Source organism: Cricetulus griseus, chromosome 7 (genome assembly GCF_003668045.3).
Source record: "Cricetulus griseus strain 17A/GY chromosome 7, alternate assembly CriGri-PICRH-1.0, whole genome shotgun sequence".
NCBI lineage: Eukaryota > Metazoa > Chordata > Mammalia > Rodentia > Cricetidae > Cricetulus > Cricetulus griseus.
In genome coordinates, this window is record NC_048600.1 from 9,574,993 (window position 1) to 9,597,315 (window position 22,323).

General features: G+C 41.4%; 1 protein-coding gene across 1 annotated transcript in view; it reads left to right on the forward strand.

Annotated features, from left to right (window-relative positions):
• Window positions 1-487: 487 nt before the first annotated feature.
• Window positions 488-22,323, forward strand: part of Srd5a2 (steroid 5 alpha-reductase 2) — a 45,652-nt gene continuing 23,816 nt past the window's right edge. The window contains exon 1 of the mRNA XM_027426100.2: window positions 488-768. Coding sequence (XP_027281901.1) covers window positions 488-768 — 281 coding nt within the window. The remainder of the gene's footprint in view (window positions 769-22,323) is intronic.

The window sequence follows — 22,323 nt, forward strand, 5'->3', positions numbered from 1 at the left end:
CAGAGTTATCTGTGGTGGGTGGGCACTGCCTGGCGACAGCGCTGAGGGGCTGAAGGTGTGCACAAGGGATGGAGAAGCATCAGTGCTTTCTTCTGGGCTATTGCTTGTTCTCAGAAGTTGCAGAATTGGAAGTTGATGGGTGAGGAGCAAGTCCTTCTAGGGCCACCTAGGGAGGAAAGGAGTTGAAATCGATGCAGACCGCACCGGCGGAGGAAACCTCCCCCCTACCCCGCAACATTTTTGGCTCTGTAAGAGCTTTGGTCCTGTGTCCCAGCAGCAGCCCAAAGAGCCAGCCGGACAAAATGGTCATTGCCTCTAAGCAGAGCCAGGGCGGGCTGCGCCAAGGTGGGAGGCACACGGGAAGGGGGCTGGAGGGGGGAGGGAACCCAGGTTCGAAGGGCGGATGCGGGGTGGCGTCTGATGCTCCATAAAGGGGCTGCGCTCACCGCCACGCGGGAGGCAGCCACCAGCTGTGAACACCGGCGAGATGCCGATTGAGTGCCACCAGGGCCCAGTGCTAGCAGGTAGCGCCACTTTGGCTACCATGGGGGCCCTGGTCCTGTACTTACGGGAACCCGGCAGCTACGGGAAACACAGCCAGAGTGTGTCGTCGGGAGTTCCCCTCCTGCCGGCACGCGTCGCCTGGTTCTTGCAGGAGCTTCCCTCCTTCCTGGTGCCTGTAGGGATGCTCGCTTGGCAGCCCCGATCCCTCTTCGGACAGCCCGGGAATGTGCTGCTGGGTCTCTTCTCTGCTCATTACTTCCACAGGTTAGCGTTTTCCCTGCGGAGCGCATCACCCTGCTCGGCTCCAGAGCACTAATAAAAGTCGAGGGCTCAGTGCGGAGGAGCTCGGAGTGAGGCGGGTTTGGAGAGCAGGGTAGGGGCTGGGTTTCAGGCTGGACTGACACACTCGCGGGACAGGAGCAGCCTTCACTGTCCTTGTATGCTCCTCGGATAGTTCAAACCGTCCAGTCCGGCAGCGCTGGAGAGGAGGTGGCTGTGGCAAGAATGAGTTGGGAAACTCAGGTTGGGCTCCATTGGCCACAGTGCTTCCTTCTCCAGTTGTGTGCCTTGCCAAGTGTCTGCTCAGTCTCTAGACTTCACCTTTCTGTTGTAGCAGGGATTTGGGGAGGCGGTATCTCTGAACTCTCTGAAGTTCTTCTATCAGTTTAGTCTTTGCGAGATTGAAGAGGGAGTCAGGGAGAGTCCAACCTGGATAGATGAGAACAGAGTATCATGGGGTTTCTGCTTAGACCCCACCCCAAAGAAGCTGCTCTTACTGCCTCTGTCTTTCCAGGTCCTTCAGGACTTAAAAGGTGAGTGAGTCAAAGCTAATGGAGGACTCAAATGTTCTAGATGAAAAATTCTGAGTTCAGAATTTTGCCTTTCTTGTGTGGGAGGAAAGACAGGAAGGCAATGGACAGAGACTGAGAGTCTAAGGACTGTGCAGCCTTCCAATAGAGACCACCAGGGGAAGGGGACAGGCTGCTGAAGCGCCTGCTATGCCCATTTAGCATCTGTTGTCTTGTTTGGCTTCACTGTAAACACATGAGATGTCCTTGATTATGCCCACTGTAGAGTCAAAGAAACTGAGGCTGAGAATGGAGGGTGACACACCTACCGGGGTTCCTAGCTAATTCCCAATGAATAACTTCAGTTCAAGCCCCTCCCCTCTAAAAACAGGTAGATGCTCCACGCAGGTAAGTAGCAGGGACCATGGGGAGGGAAAGGCTACCAAAGGCTGGTTCCTGAGCGGAGAATTCTTCGGGTCAGAAGATCAAGTCAATTTAGATAAGAAGTTAGATTTAAGAACAAAGTGTCTGGGAACCTAAGACAGAATTTCCCCTCAACAAATACCTTACACCTAGGAAAGAAAGAACCAGACATACAAAGTTCAACCTGTCCTTTCTTAACTTCCAGATGATCTCCTTTATTGGTCAAGATTTAGTAATCACGAAGTGTTAGTGGAATTTTCAATACATTAATGCTTGCCCAATAAACCAAAAGCCTGTTGTGGACAAGATCTGAGAGTAATTCACTTAATTTTATACAGATGTACAGAAAGAAGGATGTTGGGTGTAAGAGAAAAAAGACAAGCATTGATTTTGCTTGTTTGGAAACAGATATTTGACAAGAAAATATGATTGTATGGACATTTATTATCTTCAGATTTACTACTGTCAACATACACCCCCCCACCCCGCGCCTGAGCCTTTTTGAGTCAGGGTTTTATTACTCAGCCCCCACTGACCTGGAACTCACAAAGAAGATTCCCCCTATCTCTGCCTCTAGAGTGCTGAGATTAGAGGCATGTGCCTGGTCATAAACTGTATTTTTATGAGACCATTTCATATAGAAAAATGATGAATGTTTTCTGACAATCCTATGAACATAGTTTTTTAGGACTTTTTTTTAAAAACCCCAAAGGCATGTTGTGCAACAAAATATGACCAGTGCCCTTTAAAACAAACGAGGAAGTAACTGCCCATAAAACAAATGTGCACGTTGTCCAGTTGTCCATCACCTTCAGAGTAACTTTAAATGTGTTAGGACAGTCTGAGGATTGAGTCTGTCTGAAAGAAATTGGCCCCCTGAAAACACAGCTCTGAGTGACCTGTCTCTAAGATATTTGTGGAGCTTTCCACCCATGTTTCAGCTCTTCCTTTGAGACTCCTGAGCACTTCCATGCTGTTGTTTTGAGCCCTTTCTTGATGTTAGACTCTGTGCCAATAGGTGCCCCATTCACATGGTAGTTTGAGGACCCAGAGTTGATACCTGGGCACTTTGGATCCCATCTTGGGCTTTCACCACAGTGATAGGCTACTCATACTTGTTCTTGCTGTTTAAAAGCAATACTATTATTAATACTATTACTGTTTTAGTCACACAGCATAATTGATGTTTGCTAAAGCAAAAACTGGAATTTAAAAGGATAGAAATACACTTTTAGTATGTTAGTATGTTAGTATGTTATTCATGTATCAGAGCATGTCTGTCATTCTTTATAGGTGGTAACAAATTTTTACACATTCTTCATATATATATATATGTATATATATATATATATCAATATATGACTTTTGTTCTACCTGATTAACATTTTGAAGCTTTCAAAAATTAATCTCTCTCTCTCTCTCTCTCTCTCTCTCTCTCTCTCTCTCTCTGTGTGTGTGTGTGTGTGTATGTGTGTGTGTGTGTATTTTTTGCAGTGCATACTCCGGGCTACTTGGGCCAAGAACGTGTGAGCATTTTTATCCCTACCTCCATCTTAAGGCAGGAGTTCTAGATTACATTGACCTTTCATGTGAGTTCTCAAGATCCAAACTCAGGGTATCAGGCTTGTGATGCAAGCATTTTTACCTACTGACCCATCAGTGGGGTCTGTTAGCATTTTATGATATGTAATATCCCTATATTATTGCACACTCTTTGAACATACCTTCTCAGTGGCTGCTTTGGATTTAACCTCATGTAAAAGCCATAATTTACCTATGTACTCACTGATTGTTATACAATTAATTTGACCTTTTTTTTTTTTTTTTTGGATAGGTTAGATGATAGGTGGTGTGCATTTTCTGGTACCTAAATTCATTTCAGAAGCTAGCTTAGAATTTGTGAAGTTCAAATCCCAGACCTAAAAAAAAGCGAAAAAGAAAAAGGTTAGAATGCTATGAAGATTCTTTAGATTCCTGGTACAAAAATCCTGGAAGATTTAGGAATTATTGACTTGAAAACAAGAATGAATTAAGCAAGCAGCATCTGGCCCAAGTTCTTTTGTAAAGTGTCCATTGGGGACCGTTCAGGGCACTCTATGGAGGGGATGTTAAAGCTCACTTCCCTCAGCACAAGGATAACACACTAGAGTAAGTTCCACAAAGGCAAGCTGTCCTTTTCTTTTGCATCATTTCTTTTACATGCTGTGCTCTTGGAGCAAAGTATTACTATACAGCTGGCACTCAAATAAAATTTGTTCAATGCAGGAATGAACTTGGCTGGCAATAACAGACAGCATTGTGGGAGTGCTGGCATCTGGTTAGGAATCATTCTCGCTAAAGTTGCATGGCCAGGTCAACTCACATCACTGTCCTTTTTTCAGGGTCTATTGTGGTGAATGTTTAGCCATATGGAAATGACTGCTACCTACGAATGCTGCCTAACCCAGTTGATGGCAGGCAGAGTTATCTTACCTACCGCTGACCTCTACTCTAGTCCTGGAATGTCTCTTTGTTCAAATTCTTTTTGGATATTCTCTATCCCAAGAGCACTTGGTCTCCTACATTGTAGCCATCTCTATATCACTTAAGTACCTGTCATAGACGGTATCTTTTAAAAATATTTGCAAGTGACCTCAATAATAATAAAGTGACCTAAAAAAGAAAGATTTCCCCTTCAAAATGTTAGAAGGAGCTGTGTATGGTAGCACATGCTTTAATCTTAGTATTTGGGAAGCAGAGGTAGGAAGATCTATGTGTGTTTGAGGCTAGCCTGGTCTGGTCTTCTCAGTGAGTTTCAGGACAGCCAGGGCTGCAGAGTCAGACTCCTGTCTCAAAAAACAACACACCAAAAACAAAACAAACAAACAAAAAACCCCCAAACAACTTAGAAGATATTGGGCTGTAAGATTCACATATTAGAATCTTGGGAATTCCAAGAGATGCTAAACTACTTCCCAGTCAGCTGAGGAAGAGGATGGCTTTAGTAAAATTCTTGTTGCTTTCTCCACTGACTCTAGCAGCACAAATACTTTATCATTTGAGACTCAGGCTAGGCATCATTTCCTGCAAAAAGTTGTGACTAAACCACTGCTACTCTGTGACCCTATTCTGATGCCATTCCTCAGTTTCCTAAAGGCCTTTACACATGGGTTAAAATCTATTTTAAGAAGACTTAATCCTTTGCCCAACTTTCACAACCTCCTCCCTCTCCTTTCCAATTTCTGAATTTTACAGAAGCCATGCACCAGAGGTTGAGCCGGTGGTGGCAAAATGAGGTTTTAACTGAAGTCCTCCTGGACCTTTCTGTGGGTCACTTGTCATCTAAGAGGTGCAGATGTTTCAGACATTCAGGAACAGGCAGGCTCACTAAAACAATTCAGTGGCTGATAATCAGTGATGTTTAATGTCTACATTGGTGACAATAGACACATCTCTATACAATAGACACTCTAGATTATCACATGAGATAAGCAACATGCTTGTGGTTATGTGTTGAGGACATTCAAAATATGTAATTTTTACCTATTAACATTCATTGAAAGAATTTTTAGAATGAGAGTTAGCAGACTTTTTTTTGGACAGGTTTTTTTAGGTAACGCATAACTGAACTCACTATTCTGCTTCAGCTTCTTGAGGGCTATGATTACCGGTGTGTGTCACCACTCCTGGCCACAGCAAACTTGAAAGTCAGATCATAATTATTTTAGGTTTTGCAGCCTTTTGGTTTCTTTGTTGCAATAAATGGCCCTCTGTTTGGGATTTAGCAAAAAGCAGCATTGGTAGATACTATGTAAGCAAATGAGTGTATGTGCTTGTGTTCCAATAAAACTTTCTTTACAAAAACAGGCAGTGGTCTAGATTTGGTCTTTGAGCAACAATTTAACAACCCTTAAGAAAGCAATGAGTGGCATAGGTTTACATTCAGTGCCCTGGTAATTCTATAGTAAAGTTTAGTTAAAGTCTATTGCAAAGCATTGGGTGTGTTTTAGAAAGTGCATGTTATATTTTATTAGAGATTTGGTAGTAAACATAGGAAACATTGTTTTCTGAGAATCCTTGTGCTGCAGGTCCCTTATGTGAATGCCTGCAGGAGATAACTTTCTTCCTGGAGTTTTCCTTGTAAAAGGAATGACATCATAAGCACATCCAAAGAAATATATAGTTGTTTACGAAAATGTAAACACGCCATGGAGTTCTTGACCATTTCACTCTTTTTTTTTCCCACAAGCATATTTTATTGCATTTATTAGGCATTTGCTCTTTTTATACATATATTTCAGTTTGACTTTTCAAATGTTCCCTTAACCTCTGTTGTCCCTAAATCCTGTCAAGTTTTTTCCCATTCATTTATTTAGCTCATAAATAAAGTCATGCACAATTATGATACAGAATACAGTATGTTCACAATGGCATGACTAAATTAAACCAATTAACATGTTATATCACACATATTCATCATTTGTGTTTTGAGAACACTTAAAGTATACTATCTCACAACTTTTAAAATATAGCATATTGTTATCAACCATATTTGATATGCCCTCAGTAGACCTCAAGACTTCAGAGAGTCCATGCCTCTTGTCCAACTGCAGTTTTATATCCTTAAACCAATCGTTTCCCCCTTGTTAAAAGACCCACACTGAAGCCTAATAGCCACAATTCTGTTCTCTGTTTCCATAAGTTCATCGTTTCTAGGTTACACATAAAATTGAAATTGTGTGACATTTGTCTTCCAGTGTGTCACTTTTTTTTTGGCAAGCATATAACTTTACTACTTACTAAAGATGAAATCAAATTTGCATGCACAGTTGAGCACTCACTGAAACACCTTGGATTCATTACATATTTGAGTTTCAATTAGCACACACACACACACACACACACACACACACACACACACACACACAGCAATAATGGCAATATGTTATGCATCAATAGCAGCAACAGCTTTTCCAGGTTCTGCAGTCATTTGAAAAAAATTGTAGAGACATCCAGCACACTCCATTTAAAAAAAAACAAAAAACAAAAAAATAACAAAACAAACAAACAAACAGCAACAACAACAACAACAAAGTAAAAAACAAAATCCCAGAAAACAGCACAGTTCTGTTATTCTTGTGGTACTTGGCACCATTTTTTTTTTAAATTAGCTTTTCAGTCATCATCTGGGAGGAAACCATTCTGAGCAACATCATTAAAAACAGCTCTGATAAAGCATGGTTACTACTATGTATCATAAAGCAGGTCCACATATGAGTGAGCACATATCATGTTTGTCTTTTTGTGATTGGGTTACCTTGCTCAGAATGGTTTCTTTGAGTTCCATCCATTTTCCTGCAAATTTCAAGATTCCATTGGTTTTTTCTGCTGAGTAGTACTCCATTGTGTAAATGTACCACAATTTCTCTATCCATTCTTCGGTTGAGGAGCATCTAGGCTGCTTCCAGTTTCTGGCTATTACAAATAGTGCTGCTATGAACATGGTTGAACAGATGTCCTTGTTGTATGAATGTGCAGCTTTTGGGTATATGCCTAGGAGTGGAATTGCTGGATCTTGTGGTAGTCTCATTCCCATTTTCTTGAGGAGTCGCCATACTGATTTCCACAGTGGCTGTACATGTTGGCACTCCCACCAGCAGTGGAGGAGCGTTCCTCTTTCTCCGCATCCTCTCCAGCATAAACTGTCATTGGCATTTTTGATTTTAGCCATTCTGACAGGAGTAAGATGGTATCTCATAGTTGTTTTGATTTGCATTTCCCTGATGACTAAGGATGTTGAACACTTTCTCATGTGTCTTTCAGCCATTTTAGATTCCTCTATTGATAATTGTCTATTTAGTTCTGTACCCCACTTTTAATTGGGTTGTTTGGTGTTTGGGGGACTAACTTCTTGAGTTCTTTGTATATTTTGGAGATCAGCCCTCTGTCAGATGTGGGGTTGGCAAATATCTTTTCCCAGTCTGTGGGCTGCCGTTTTGTCTTGCTGACTGTCTCCTTTGCCTTACAGAAGCTTCTCAGTTTCAGGAGGTCCCATTTATCAATTGTTGACCTCAGTGTCTGTGCTACTGGGGTAATGTTCAGGAAGCGGTCTCCTGTAACGATTAATTCAAGGGTATTTCCCACTTTGTCTTCTAATAGGTTCAGTGTAGCTGGATTTATGTTTCCATCTTTGATCCATTTTGACTTAAGTTTTGTGCAAGGCTTGGGTCTAACTGCAGTCTTCTACATGTCTGCAACCAGTTATGCCAGCAACATTTGTTGAAGATGTTCTCTTTGTTCCATAGTATAAATTTGGATTGTTTGTCAAAAATCAGGTGTTCATAGGTATGTGGGGTAATATCAGGGTTTTCAATTCTATTCCACTGGTCTACCAGTCTATTTTTGTGCCAATACCAAGCTGTTTTCAGGACTATAGCTCTGTAATAGAGCTTGAAGTCAGGGATGGTGATGCCTCCAGAAGTTCCTTTATTGTATAGGGATGTTTTGGCTATCCTGAGTCTTTTGTTTCTCCATATAAAGTTGAGAATTGTTCTTTCAAGGTCTGTGAAGAATTGTGTTGGGATTTTGATGGGGATTGCATTGAATCTGTAGATTGCTTTTGGCAAGATTGCCATTTTTACTATGTTGATCCTACCTATCCAAGAGCATGGGAGATCTTTCCATTTTCTGGTATCTTCTTTAATTTCTTTCTTTAGAGACTCAAAATTCTTATGGTACAGGTCTTTCACTTTTTTGGTTAGTGTTACTCCAAGGTATTTTATGTTGTTTGTAGCAATTGTAAAGGGTGATGCTTCTCTGATTTCTTTCTACACCAATGTGTCATCCGTATATAGTAGGGCTACAGATTTTTTTGAGTTAATCTTGTATCCTTCTACTTTGCTGAAGGTGTTTATCAGCTGTAGGAGTTCCCTGGTTGAGTTTTTCAGGTCACTTATATAGACTATCATATCATCTGCAAATAGTGAGAGTTTGATTTCTTCCTTTCCGATTTGTATTCCCTTGATCTCCTTTTGTTGTCTTATTGCTCTAGCTAGAACTTCAAAGACAATATTGAAGACAATATTGAAGAGGTGTGGAGAGAGTGGACTGCCTTCTCTTGTACCCGATTTTAGAGGAATTGCATTGAGTTTCTCTCCATTTAATTTGATGTTGGCTGTTGGCTTACTGTATATTGCTTTTATTATGTTGAGGTATGTTCCTGTTATCCCTGATTTCTCCAGGACCTTTATCATGAAGGGATGTTGGATTTTGTCAAAGGCTTTTTTTGGCATCTAGTGAGATGATCATGCGATTTTTTTCCTCAGTCTGTTTATATGGTGAATTACATTGATGGATTTTTGTGTGTTGAACCATCCTTGCATCCCTGGGATGAAGCCTACTTGATCGGGATGGATGATTTCTCTGATGTGTTCTTGGATTCGATTTGCCATATTTTATTGAGAATTTTTGCGTCAATGTTCATGAGGGATATTGGTCTGTAGTTCTCTTTCTTAGTTGTGTCTTTGTGTGGCTTGGATATCAAGGATATTGTGGCCTCATAAAAAGAGTTTGGTAATGACCCTTCTGCTTCTATTGTGTGGAATACTTTGAGGAGAATTGGTATTAGCTGTACTTTGAATTTCTGGTAGAATTCTGCACTGAAGCCATCTGGCCCTGGGCTTTTTTTGGTTGGGAGACTTCTAATGACTGCTTCAATTTCATTAGAGGTTATAAGTCTATTTAAGTTGCTTATCTGTTCTTGATTTAATTTTGGAAAGTGAAATCTGTCCAGAAAATTGTACATTTCCTTTAGATTTTCTATTTTTGAGGAATATAGGATTGTCTGGATTTCCTCTGTGTCTGTTGTTATATCCCCCTTTTATTCTTGATTTTATTAATTTGCATGTTCACTCTTTGTTGTTTGGTAAGTTTGGATAAAGGTTTGTCTATCTTGTTGATTTTCTCAAAGAACAACTTTTTGTTATATTGTTTGTATTGTTCTCCTAGTTTCCCTTTTATTGGTTTCAGCCCTCAATTTGATTATTTCCTGGCGTCTGCTCCTCCAGGGTGTATTGGCTTCTTTGTTTTCTAAAGCTTTCCGTTGTGCTGTTAATTCTCTAGTGTGATTATTCTCCTGTTTCTTCATGTGGGCATTTAGCGCTATGAACTTTCCTCTTAGCACTGCTTTCAGAGTATCCCATAGGTTAGGATATGTTGTGTCCGAATTCTCATTGAATTCTAGGAAATCTTTAATTTCTTCTTTTACTTCTTCCTGGACCCATGAATTGTGCAATTGGGTGTTACTTAATTTCCATGAGTTTGTAGGTTTTCTGTAGTTCTTGTTGTTGTTGAATTCTAACTTTAAAGCATGGTGGTCTGATAAGACACAGGGGGTTATTTCAATTTTTCTGTACTTGTTGAGGTTACCTATGTTGCCAAGTATGTGGTCGATTTTAGAGAAGGTTCCATGTGGCGCTGAGAAGAAGGTAAATTGTTTTGTATTTGGGTGGAATGTTCTATAGACATCTGTTAAGTCCAATTGTGCCATAACTTCTATTAGTTCTTTTGTTTCTTTGTTAAGTTTCTGTCTGGTGTTCCTGTCCAGTGGTGAGAGTGGGGTGTTGAAATCTCCCACTGTGGTTTTATGTGTGATTTGAGTTTTAGTAAAGTTTCTTTTACAAACATGATGCCTTTGTATTTGGGTCATAAATGTTCAGAATTGAGACTTTATCCTGATGGATTTCTTCTGTGATGAGTAGGAAATGACCTTCTTCATCTCTTTTGACTGATTTTAGTTTAAAGTCCAATTTGTTGGATATTAGAATTGCTACCCCCGCTTGTTTCTTTGGTCCATTTGATTGGAAGATCTTTCCCCAACCTTTAATTCTTAGGTACCATCTGTCTTTGAGGTTGAGGTGAGTTTCTTGTATGCAGCAGAAGGAAGGATTCTGTCTTCTTATCCATTCTGCTAATCTGTGTCTTTTTATAGGGGAGTTAAGACCATTAATGTTGATGGATATTAATGACCATTGATTATTGTTCATTCTTGTTTGTTTTTGATTTGGTGATGGTGGCAAGATTATGTGTGGGATTCTATCCCTTTTTTCTTTTGACTGTTGGTAAGTTGGGATTATCTATTGCCTATGTTTTTCTGGTTGTAGTTAACTTCCCTGGGTTGCAGTTTACCTTCCAGTACTTTCTGTAGGGCTGGATTGGTGGATATGTATTGTTTGAATCTGGTTTTATCATGGAATATCTTGTTTTCTTCATCTATAATGATTGAAAGCTTTGCTGAGTATAGTAGTCTGGGTGGCATCCATGGTCTCTGGAAACAGTTCCTGGCCTACCTGGGCCGGAGGATGGAGGCCAGGCTGGCTCTGGTGATTGAGTTTCCGAACCCACCGCCACCGCTGAACTGGGTCCGGCATGCAGGTCACTTGCCTCAGATGTTTCTGAGCCGGCCATTTCACTCTTACACACATGACAGAAAGGGCCAACTCCTTGCTCATGTTGTCTCTAATCTAGGTCACTGAAAAATAACAAACAAAAACAAGGAAACAGGGATCAAATTTGTGGTGAGGTGATCGATACTGACTTACATAACAAAGGGGAGAGTGAACTTGAACTACTCACCTTTACCAGAGTCTTGAATGTCTGTCAGCATGCCCAGCCTTATGGGAGACAAAAGGAACTATGTGCTGGGTGCTTGCTTGGAGGGGAAAAGCATGTAAGAGCCATCAGGTTCCCTTCTGGTAGATGCAAACAGATCCAATACTCTGGTGTCGGTCCTCTTCTTGTGGATGGAGGTGTCACTGTTACCCGGGTGTCGGCAATGTCCAGGTGTGTCGGATCCTGCTGGGCAGGCAGTTGGAGGCAGAGCTGTCACTGGCCTTGGGGTGTCAGATCCTGCTGCCAAACTCTGTATGGTCACTTGTGTCAGATGACTCTGAGCAGCGACGACGAGCAGGACACAGTTGAGAGCCCTGGGACCTGTCTGTGTTTGAGTGTTCATGAGACAGGGTAGATTGTGGATGGGTTTTGAGAGGGTCCCCAAACAGCTCCACTGCTGCTTCCCAGACAGAACCAATTCCAGTTTGACACACTTCCTACTGACAAAGCTGGTTTAGTGGAAAGTGAGAACCACGTGGATCCTCTACCACCATATCTTCAAGCTACCAGCAGCCACAGTGGCTGGACAACTGGGGTTTTCCCCCAAGTCATGCTTGCTCAAGAAGATGGAAGGACTGAACTGGACACACCCTTTGAAAGATCCTGTTCTCACACTGGCCAATTGAGGATTGGGCCAAGGGCAGTTGGAGAGGGGAACATGTATTTTCTTTTGTTATTACACAGGATAGAGTAGTTTTCTATCTTAGGAGTTTTGCCAGGATGTGGCAATTTGCTTCTGGAACCTGGAATACTTTCCACCCTGCTGTTGACTCTCTTTAGGTAGATCCATCAAGGAGCCTCAAGCCCAACTTAAGTTGTTTCAAAAGTTTCTGTCCTCAACCCAGAAGCCTCTAATGACCCTCAGCCTGACACAGGAGCTCTAAAATTTAAAAACCTCTGAATTGGGGCCAAGAGTGCAATTTGCCTTCCATTTGGTTATGGAAGCAGGGAGAGGGGGAGGGGAAGCCAATATTTATTGGGCTCTGGGTGTTCCGGGCATCATGTTGATGATTTACATGGGTCATCTCATTTTGTTCTAGCTTGTGCTATTCTTCAGTGAGTACATGTAGAGCCGTGGTGGGCGAGTGGAGTGGGGTGTCCATGGGAGGGCAAGTGCTGAACTACCCCCAAACGATGGTCCATCTTTGGGTTTGTGGGTGGAAATGTGATGTCCTGTCATGAAAGGGGCCCCATCTGGTGACCCCTGGCTTAGAACCATCCTGCACTCTATACACTCAGTCTTGGACTGTTTCCCAACTTTTTAATTCTAAACATCACTGGTATTTACTGGCTGGTGCTATTACCAAAGCCTCAAGTCAGATTCTGGGCCATTTGTAAAATTGTTCCATTTTATTTGATCCATGTTGCCCAGGCTGACTCTTTATTACAAAATGGGGTACATGGGGTACTTTGAACAAAATAGGGTACTCTTCTTCTCCTCCTCTACCTCCCCCTCCTCTCCCTCCCTCTCTCCATCCCTCCCTCCCTCCCTCCTTCTCTTCCTACCTTCCTTCTATCTGAAGATCCTTTTCAGTGAAAAGCATCTGCCTCTTGGCTTCTCCCATTTTCTTTTAACAACACAGGTGACTGCACTTCCAGCCTCAGGTGTTGTGTGACCCCCATCTCTCAGGGGAGCTCTTTTACATGCCTAAAGTTACCTATTTAGTGAACAACTCTAAATAGCAGTCTATTCGAATATCTTTTTAAAATTATTTATTTATTTTTATTTTATGTGCATTGCAGTTTTGCCTTCATGTATATCTGTGTGAGGCTGTCAAATCTTAGAGTTAAGACAGTTATGAGCTGCTATGTGGGAGCTGGGAATTGAACCCAGGTCTTCTGGGAGAGCAGTCAGTGCTCTTAACCACTGAACCATCTTTCCAGGCCCTCAATTGTTTTCTTATTAAACTTTAGGGTTATTTATATATCTTGGACACAAATATTTTGCCAGGGAGGCACTTAACAAGTATTATTCTCTCAGCTTGTAGTTTTTCCTTTCTCTTTAATTCTCTATCTTCTGAAAAGCAGGGGCATTTAATTTAGCAGCTCTGGTTTTCCCATTTATCCATGTGCTTTTATTGTCATATTTAAGAAGCCTTTGCCTAACCTTTGGTAACAAGGGCACTCTCTTGTACTTCCTTCTAGAAGATGTGCAGTTTGGGGTTTTGTATTTTGTCCTATAATTCACTGATATCTTTTGCATTAGAATATGAATCAAAAGTCCTTCTGCATATGGACAGCCAATTCTATCACTACTTACTAAAAATCCATTCTTCTCCTCTAATAATTGGCTTTACACCTTACATTTTTTAAGTGGAAAAATTACACAGATACATATTTTACCAAGAAAATAGCCAAATGCCCAATGAGAACATGAAAAAATTCTCATCCTGAGATAGCTGGAAAAATCCAAATTCAACTATGATATCATTAGGAACCTACTAAGTATGCTAAAAGAGTGTGTAGCCATAGGCGCTCTCATACATTGCTGCCTGAAATGTAAAATGATAAGTTCTTTGGAAAATATTTTGACAGTGAAAAAGTTAAACATTGAAAAAATGTAAAAATAAGTGCTTATATGCTCTTGAGTTCATGACATTTCATTTCTGGATATCCTCTGCCCCAGTAAAAGTGTATGTTCATAGAATGACTTGTGTGGAAACATTTGCAGTAGTTCTGATGGTGGCTCTAAACTGGAAATAATGTAAATATTGGTCAATAGGTGAAAGTAATAAACTGAGATATAAATATATAATGAGCCATTACTCAGAAATAAAATGGAGTATTGGCACATGTTATAGTATGGAAAAAGGGTAAAATAACTCTAGGAAAAAGGAATCAAGCCAAAAAGAACCCATGCATTATTATTCCATTTCTATAAAGTCCAAAGAGCATATGGTGATGGAAGGGACACCCCGTGGTTTGCTGAAGGTACAGAGGATATGAAGGATCCCTTGGTGGTAACGGATGTGTTTGACATGATGTGGGGTCATGGGTATGCACACACCTAAAACGTAAGATTGTACACTAAAGTGTACAATTCAGTTTCATATTGAACATACTTAAATTAGTCCCTAAAAAACATTTGAAATCCTGTGTGAATGGCCATAGGTCACTGAAAATTATTCATGTTTTCTGTAAAAATAATCTGGTAATATTTAATAGTATTGGAAAAGCAATTCATTTGGGGGGTACAGGGAGAGAGGGAGAGGGACAGGCAGAGGGAGAGGGAAAGAGAGAGAGAGAGAGAGAGCTAAAATCTGAACTCAAGGGAAATGTTCAAAAGGAGTTTCCTCAAAAACAAACAAACAAAAAACAAAACAAAAACAAAAAATGGATACATGGATATAGGACTACTAGTAAAAATAATATTTGGTCACTTCTACAATCAGGGCCAGCTGAACTCCTAAAGCTAATTAGGTTTTGTCAGTTTGATACAAACTAGAGTTACCTGGGGAAAAGTAACCTCAACTGTGGAATTGCCTCTATCAGATTGGTCTGTTCTTAATCTTTTGGTGATTTTCTTTTTTGAAACAGGGTTTCTCTGTGTAGCTTTTGGAGCCTGACCTGGAACTTGCTGTGTAGACCAGGCTGGCCTCAAACTCACAGAGATCCGCCTGCCTCTGCCTCCTAAGTGCTGGGATTAAAGGTGTGTAGCACCAATACTCAGCAAAATTTATTTAATTTGTTATGTATGCAAGAGGAGGGCACCAGATCTCATTACAGATGATTGTGAGCCACCATGTGGGTACTGGAAATTGAACTCAGGTCCTCTGAAAGAGCAGCCAGTGATGAGCCATCTCTTCACTGAATTCACCAGTTAGCATCTCTGAATGCTTGAAGAAGACCTCTTCAGCACTCTGGGTCTCTCTCTTCAGTACTCTGTAATAAGCATTAGATACGTCTTGATCTCATGACTCAAGAATCTTGTAGCTTTAGCTTCGACTCCCCCTTCCTTGTACTTCAGCCTAGAAATTATCTCAAAACAGCACTCTGGGTTAGTTATAAGGTTCACATAGTTTGTTCCTTGTTTCCCAGAGATACCTGTATATGATAGTCAGTGTCCATTGTCAACTAAGAAAAATGTACAATTAATCTCTTTGGAGATGGGTCTATGATTATGTCACTGGGGGGTTATCTTGAGTACCTTCATTGAGACAAAAGACCTGCTGCTCTCTATTGGTGGCGCTGTTCCCTAGGTAGTGAACCCTGGAATCTATAAATGGAGAAATAATTTGACCACTAGCATGCATACATTTATTGCTAACTGACACTGTGGCTTTCTTGTTCTGATGCACTGTGACCTGGAACTAAGAGATTAACAAACCCCTTCTCCATTAAGGTGCTTTGGAGAGAGTATTTTATCATAGTAGCAGGAAAATAATTGAAGACACTGTCTTTCATTTTCTAGTGTTTATTGTTTCATATTATGTGTCTTGCTTATTTCTAGGAGGAAGGATAAATCCAGTTCCCATTACTCCAAATTCACTGGAAGCAGATGTATCTCCAATGGGCTTTGTAATTCATCTTTGCTAATTTGACCATCTTGTGGCATTGAGTGGTCCCTGTTTATTATATTCATGACACATCTAAACCCATTGTTTGCCTTCCTTCCTTCCTTCCTTCCTTCCTTCCTTCCTTCCTTCCTACCTTCCTTCCTTCCCTCCTTCCTTTTTTCTCTTTTTTTCTTGAGGCAGGGTTTCTTTGTGTAGCCCTTGCTGTCCTGGAACTTTCTTTGTAGGCCAGGCTGGCCTTGAACTCAGAGAGCCACCTGCCACTGCTTCCCAAGTGTTGGGATTAAAGGCATGTGCCACACCTGCACGACTATTGTTTGTATTTCTAAACTGAGTACCAGTTTTCCAAGGGAATCTGTTATGTTCCACTGTAATCCCTTTCTTTCTTTAAAAAAATTGTTTCTTTTGTTATAGGCATTCATGAACCACTTGATGTGGATGAAGGGGATTCCACACTGAGTCCTCTGGAAGAGCAGCAGCTCTTAACCACTGAGAACTCTCTCCAGCCCCTTAATACTGTTTCTTCATCCATTCTCATGCTTGATGTGCAGGGACCTTTAGGTCTCATTTTGTATGTTTCTAAACTTGGGGAAGGCTACAGATGATGGAAAACTGATGACATCCTTTACACAAGTCCTGTACCTCATGCAGTTGTGGATGGCAATGTGATTTCAGGGTCACAGAGTAGGGAACATAGAATGGGAGACACCAGCGATGGTGATGACAGACAGGCCTGAAGCTTTCACTCAACAAAGTCATAGACACTTCAATATGCTTTCCTTACTCTTTTTTTTTTTTTTGTCTAAGTAAGCAATGGACTGGAGATAGGTGTATAAACGAGCCACACTGGGGTGCATCCATCTTTGAAGGCTGTGCCCTTTGATCAGGGCAACTGGACCCTAGGGCAATATTTCTTCTTTGTAGTTTTTATTGGTGTGCTCAGTGTGCATGTTGACAGGCTTCATTAAGACCTTTCATTCAGTTATATCATGTCCTTTGACCACGTTCAATCCCATTATTCCCTTTCTTCCTTTCACCACCTCCTTCTAGCTCTCTTTCTTCCCCATAGTCTTTCTACCTTCACATCATGTAAACATGTATGTGTGTATATATGAATTGAATGTATCTATGAATAATCTAGGATCCACATAGGAGAGAAACCATATCAAATCTGTCATTCTGAATCTGGTTTCTTCTGTTAAATGTGACCATCTCCAATTGCATTCATTTTACTGCAAGTACCATAATCCCATTCTTCTTTACAGCTGACCAAAACTCCATTGTGAATATGATGGGCCATACTTTCAAAAGTCATTCATCATAGATAGATACCAAGACTAGTTCCACAGTGACTATTGTGAGCAGTGCTACAATAACCATAGGCGAGTGGGTATCATTGGGTTGAAGGGAGTCAGGATAAGAACTCAAATAGGGCAGAAACCTGGAGGCAGGAACTAATGCAGTGGCCATGGAGGGTGTTGCTTACTGGTTTGCTCCTCATGGCTTGTTCAGCCTTTTTTTTTTTTTTTTTTATAGAACCTAGGACCACCAGCCCAAGGATGGCACCATGTACAATGGGCTGGCCCTTTCTCCATCAATAACTAATTATGAAAATGCCCTACAGACTTGCCTACAGCCCTATCTTATGGAGGCATTTTCTTAATCGAGGTTCCCTCCTCTCAGTGACTTTAACTTGTGTCAAGTTGACAATAAATCTATGCAGCACAACAATGGGGTCATTTTTCTTGAAAAAAATTGTTTTTGAGTTTTGTGGGTATGTGTGTGTACATTCCTGTATGTGAATGCTGCAGATATGTGCATGCTAATGTCATTTATGTAGAAGTCAGAGAACCACCTTGGGTGTTGGTCCTTGCCTTCTTACCTTGTTTGAGACAGGGTCTTTTTCCTCTTTATACACCAGGCTGAATTCTTCCATCCCTGTCTCCCATCTCCCCATAGGAGCGCTAGGATTGCAAACTCTGCAGCTGCAGCATTCTGCTTTTATGTGAGTTTTGGGTATTTGACTCATGTTTTCATGTCTGTGTGGCCAAAACTTGTATCTACTGTGCCATCTTCTCAGTCCTAAGAATTACATATTATATGTATTGGCGTCTATTTAATTTTTTCTTTCAATTTGAGATCTTCCTAGTACTTGGAATGGTGAATGACTTTCAACTGTGACATACAAGAATTATGAAACTTTGAATCTTGCTTTGGTGTGTGGTATGTGGTGTGTGTGTGTGTGTGTGTGTGTGTGTGTGTGTGTGTGTGTGTGTTGGGACAGTGCCCAGGGCTTATGCATGCTATGCATGTGTCAACCACTAAGCTGTACCAATAGTCTGAGTCTTCTATTTCATCAGTATCTCCTAACATTGCTTTAGCTAAGGTTGTGGGTACACTACCAGTAAGGATGTGGGAGCACCACCACACCACTGCCAGGTGTGGGCAGAAGTCCAGGTTACCTGAATGCAAAGAATCCTTGTTACAGTTGCAGGGGATGGGAGTTCTGAATTCAAACTTACCCTCCACTGACATTTAGCTGCTAGGAAACTTGTTTGTAGTGACATCTTGGGATGCCACTACACTTTGTGTTTCCTTTCTCTTCCCAAATAGTCTCTTCTGACTCCATGGAGTAGGAGTGAGCGGCCTCACTATGGTTAGGAAGTGGAGAATATCCCCACTCTCCACTAAGCCTTTTCTAAACAGCACCCAGATCAGGAGGAGGATTAGGGTCAGGGTGGACAGACTCCCCATAAGATCTCACCTTTCACTGAAAACACTGAAGTGCTGGCTTCCGCTTACCCACTGTGACAACTGATAGGCTTAAAGTGGTTTTCCCAGCTGAGGGGTGGGGTGGGAAAACTTTTCTGAATTTTCTTGGTGGGCGGGAGTGGTGCTAAATTTTTTCCTTTTTTGCTAGGCTATTTTCTTCCTGGTCTCGGGAGAGGGGGTGGGGGTAGGGGAACAGAATGGGGGAATTCCCACTGTGTTTTGTGTCTATGCTTATTGTATCTTATGGTTGCTAGTTCCATCAGCTCTAACTCTACAAAGAGGAGGCAAAAAGAAAATCCAAGGAACTCAATGTGGCCTTGTTCTTTGTGTCTCTAAGTCTTTGCTGGGTGCCTTTTTTCTGTCACCACTTAGAATCAATCCTCTTACACTTGTTTTATGAACAATGTCCAGCAACTTAGTCATGTGTAGCAAGAAGACTAGGTGAAAAGTACATGTGGTTCACCATCCTGTAAGTGAAAGTTCTGATGCACCTTCAGGGGAATAGAATTTTAAGATTTGTGTACTGGATGTCTTCATTTATAGCAGGTGACAGACTCTCACCCATTCCATATTAATTCCAGGCTCACTGTGTGCCAGGTGCTGGAGATACAATGATAAACAGAATAGATAATAACACACTCCTTAGGAATTTTGCATTTTTTAATTGAAAATAATTTTTATTCAATATATTCTATTCACATATTCCCCTTCCTCATTTCTTCCTAGATCATTCCCAATGCCTCACCTTCAAACTCTGTGCCTTCTTTATCTCTCTCTTAAGAAAACAAACAGGCAAATAAAACAAACAAGTATATAACAATGAGCAACTAACAAAAAAAGAAACAAAGAGAGAACACACACCACACACACCATAAAGACACAAAATAAGAAACCATAATGCACAAACAAAAGACTAGTAAGGGAAAAATGCCAAAACAAAGCAATATGAGACAAAAAAGCTCCACAAATACCTTTCAGTTTGTTTCAAGTTGGTCATCGACTGTTTGGCATGGGGCTGGCCTTAAGTGTGGTTGATATACCTACTGGGGACTCCCTTGGAGAGGCTAATTTTTCCTTTGTGAGCAGTTATCAGTTGGAGATAGCATCTTGGTTAGGGGTGGACGTTCATGTCTGTTTCACTATCTCAGCACTGGGACCCTGTCTCTGTGCATGCACATCTAAGTTCCTATGTCTTTCAGTCCTGCTGTGTCAGGAAAACACTGTTTCCTTAGTGTCATCCATTCCCCTTGGTTCTTACAGTCTTTTGGCCTCTCCTTCTGCATAGGAACTGTACATTTTAGTTTGAAGAAACAGTTAATAAGCAACCTAGTACATTGTATTGCTGCCTAGCAAATAGAGCTATTGGAAATGCAAAGCAGGCTCATGAGGACAGCGAGGAAGGGGCTTCAGGGTCCTGTTTTGTACAGGATGGTCAGGGAAACTGATATTTGAGCATAGCCAACAACAACAAACAAAAACCATGATGGGCCCTGTGGATGCTTGGGTAAGAGCTTTCCAAACCTGTGACACAAGGTCTGAGATGGCGTGTGCTGGCCTTGCTGGGGTAAAGCAGAGAAGCCAGAGCAGCTGAGTGAGGTGGACAAAGGAAAAGGTGGAGTTGAGGTTGTGGATGTCATTGGGGAACCCAACATAGCAAATCTGGGATCTCGAAGGAAATCCTAAGGATTCATGCTTTTCTTTAGCTACAAGATGGGGTGGGTTTAAGGGGAGGTGATGTGGTCCAGATTAGGGATTGACTGGATTTGCCATGGAGAGAAGAGACATTAGTGGAGGGAGTGTGGTTGTCAATGGAGGAGGATTTTGCAAAGCTGTTCGGGAGACGAGTGGGTAAGATATGATTGCATTCTAGAAGTAAGGTTCTAAGATACAGATGACAGAATTTGCTAATGAATTCACCAGAAGTAGAGGGAGGTAGGAGAAAGAAAGGGAGAGAGAGAGATATGCCTGCCTCTGCCTCCAGAGTGCTGGGATTAAAGGTGTGTACACCAGCGCCCGGCTGGGAGAGAGATCTTTAGACTGGAATTGCAAGACTCAACTAGGAATTTTCTGGGATGAGGAAGCCTTGAGGAAGTGCGGGTTTGAGAGTGGGAGATTTGGAGTCTTGTTTGTGTATGTTAAAACTGAACTCTCCATACCATCAATGGTAGGGAACTTCTAGTCTATTAGTAGTCAATGAATCTGAGTGACTGGTGGCATGGATGGCTGTCTTAGTTTACTTTATGCTTCTAGGACAGCACCCCACACTGGACACTTTGTAATGAATGTGAATTTAACCCTCACAGTTCTGGAGGCTGGGGGATTCAGTATGAAGGCATCTGGTGAGGGCCTTCTTATAGTGTTTGCACTTGTTGCAGCTTAGAAAGGCAAGAACAAGTAGCCACTCCCATAAACCCTCCAGTAGAAGAGTCTGTCAATTCACTAGGTGAGAGCCCTTGAGACCCACACATTGCCCCAAAGACCTCACTTCCTAATATGGTTGCAATCAGACCATAGTGACACTATTTAGTATTTGAGATGTTATCACATTGATGGAGGTTGTTGGCAAAGAAAAAAGTCCTGAGACCTGGGACATCAATATTTGGAGGACAAAGGATTGGGGAGAAACCCATAAGGGAAAATCAGGACTAATCAATGAAGCTGAAGAACCAAGGGAGTGTGGGATGCTTGCAGGAACTGTTTCCATAAGATGGGAGTGGCCTAAAAATCTGATCTTGTTCTAGAAATGTGGTGCGGGGTGGTGGGGAAGGAGGTAAGTAGATGAGCAAACATCGTAGAGATGTCATGTATGGGCCGCTCTTCAGAGGAGTTTTGCTGTAAAAGAAACCAGGGAAATGGGACAGTGAACGAAAGAGGACACAGGGTCACTGTATAGAACAGCTAAATATAATACATGGAAGCTTTGTATGTGTTTGCAGAATTTGAATTTATTTTGATTGACAATGAAGTCTAAAGTTTCATATCATGAAGAGTCTTCAATTGGCTTGATAATCTTAGCAATAGCTCTTATATTTGAAGAAGATTTAGTTAAATATGAGTTGGTCGATACAAGATGTATTATTTCTAAGTTTCTTCCTTTGACTGAACATTTACTTAGCAATGACAGAAAGCCATATGTTTGCAGAATACTTATCAGGCTCCATCTGAATGAGCATAAAAGAATTAAAATTTACATTAAAAGTGTAGGAAGGAATTAAAGAGACATGGTCCCACAGCATGGAAATAGCCATAGAGAATAGTAGGGCACAGGGTGCCCCTTAGTTTCTTTTGTTGCTGTGATAAAACTACTCAGGTGGGAGAGATTGCTCAGTGACTAAGAGCACTCACTGGCTGCTCTTCAGAGGACCATAGCTCCATTCCCAGCACGGATGAGGCAGCTCAAAACCATATATAACTCAATCTCTAGGGGAATCTAATGCCCTCTTCTGGCCTCTATAGGCACTGCAAGCACCTGGTGCACATACATACATACATACATACATACACACACACCCATACACATAAAATAATAATAAAAGTTTCAGATAAAATACTCTGAAAAATTAATTTAAGGGGGAAGGGGCTACTTTATTCTGCCTCATAGTTTCAGAGTACAGTCTATCACAGTGATGATGTCAGGATGGTGGGAGCTTGAAGTAGCTGGTCATATCACACAC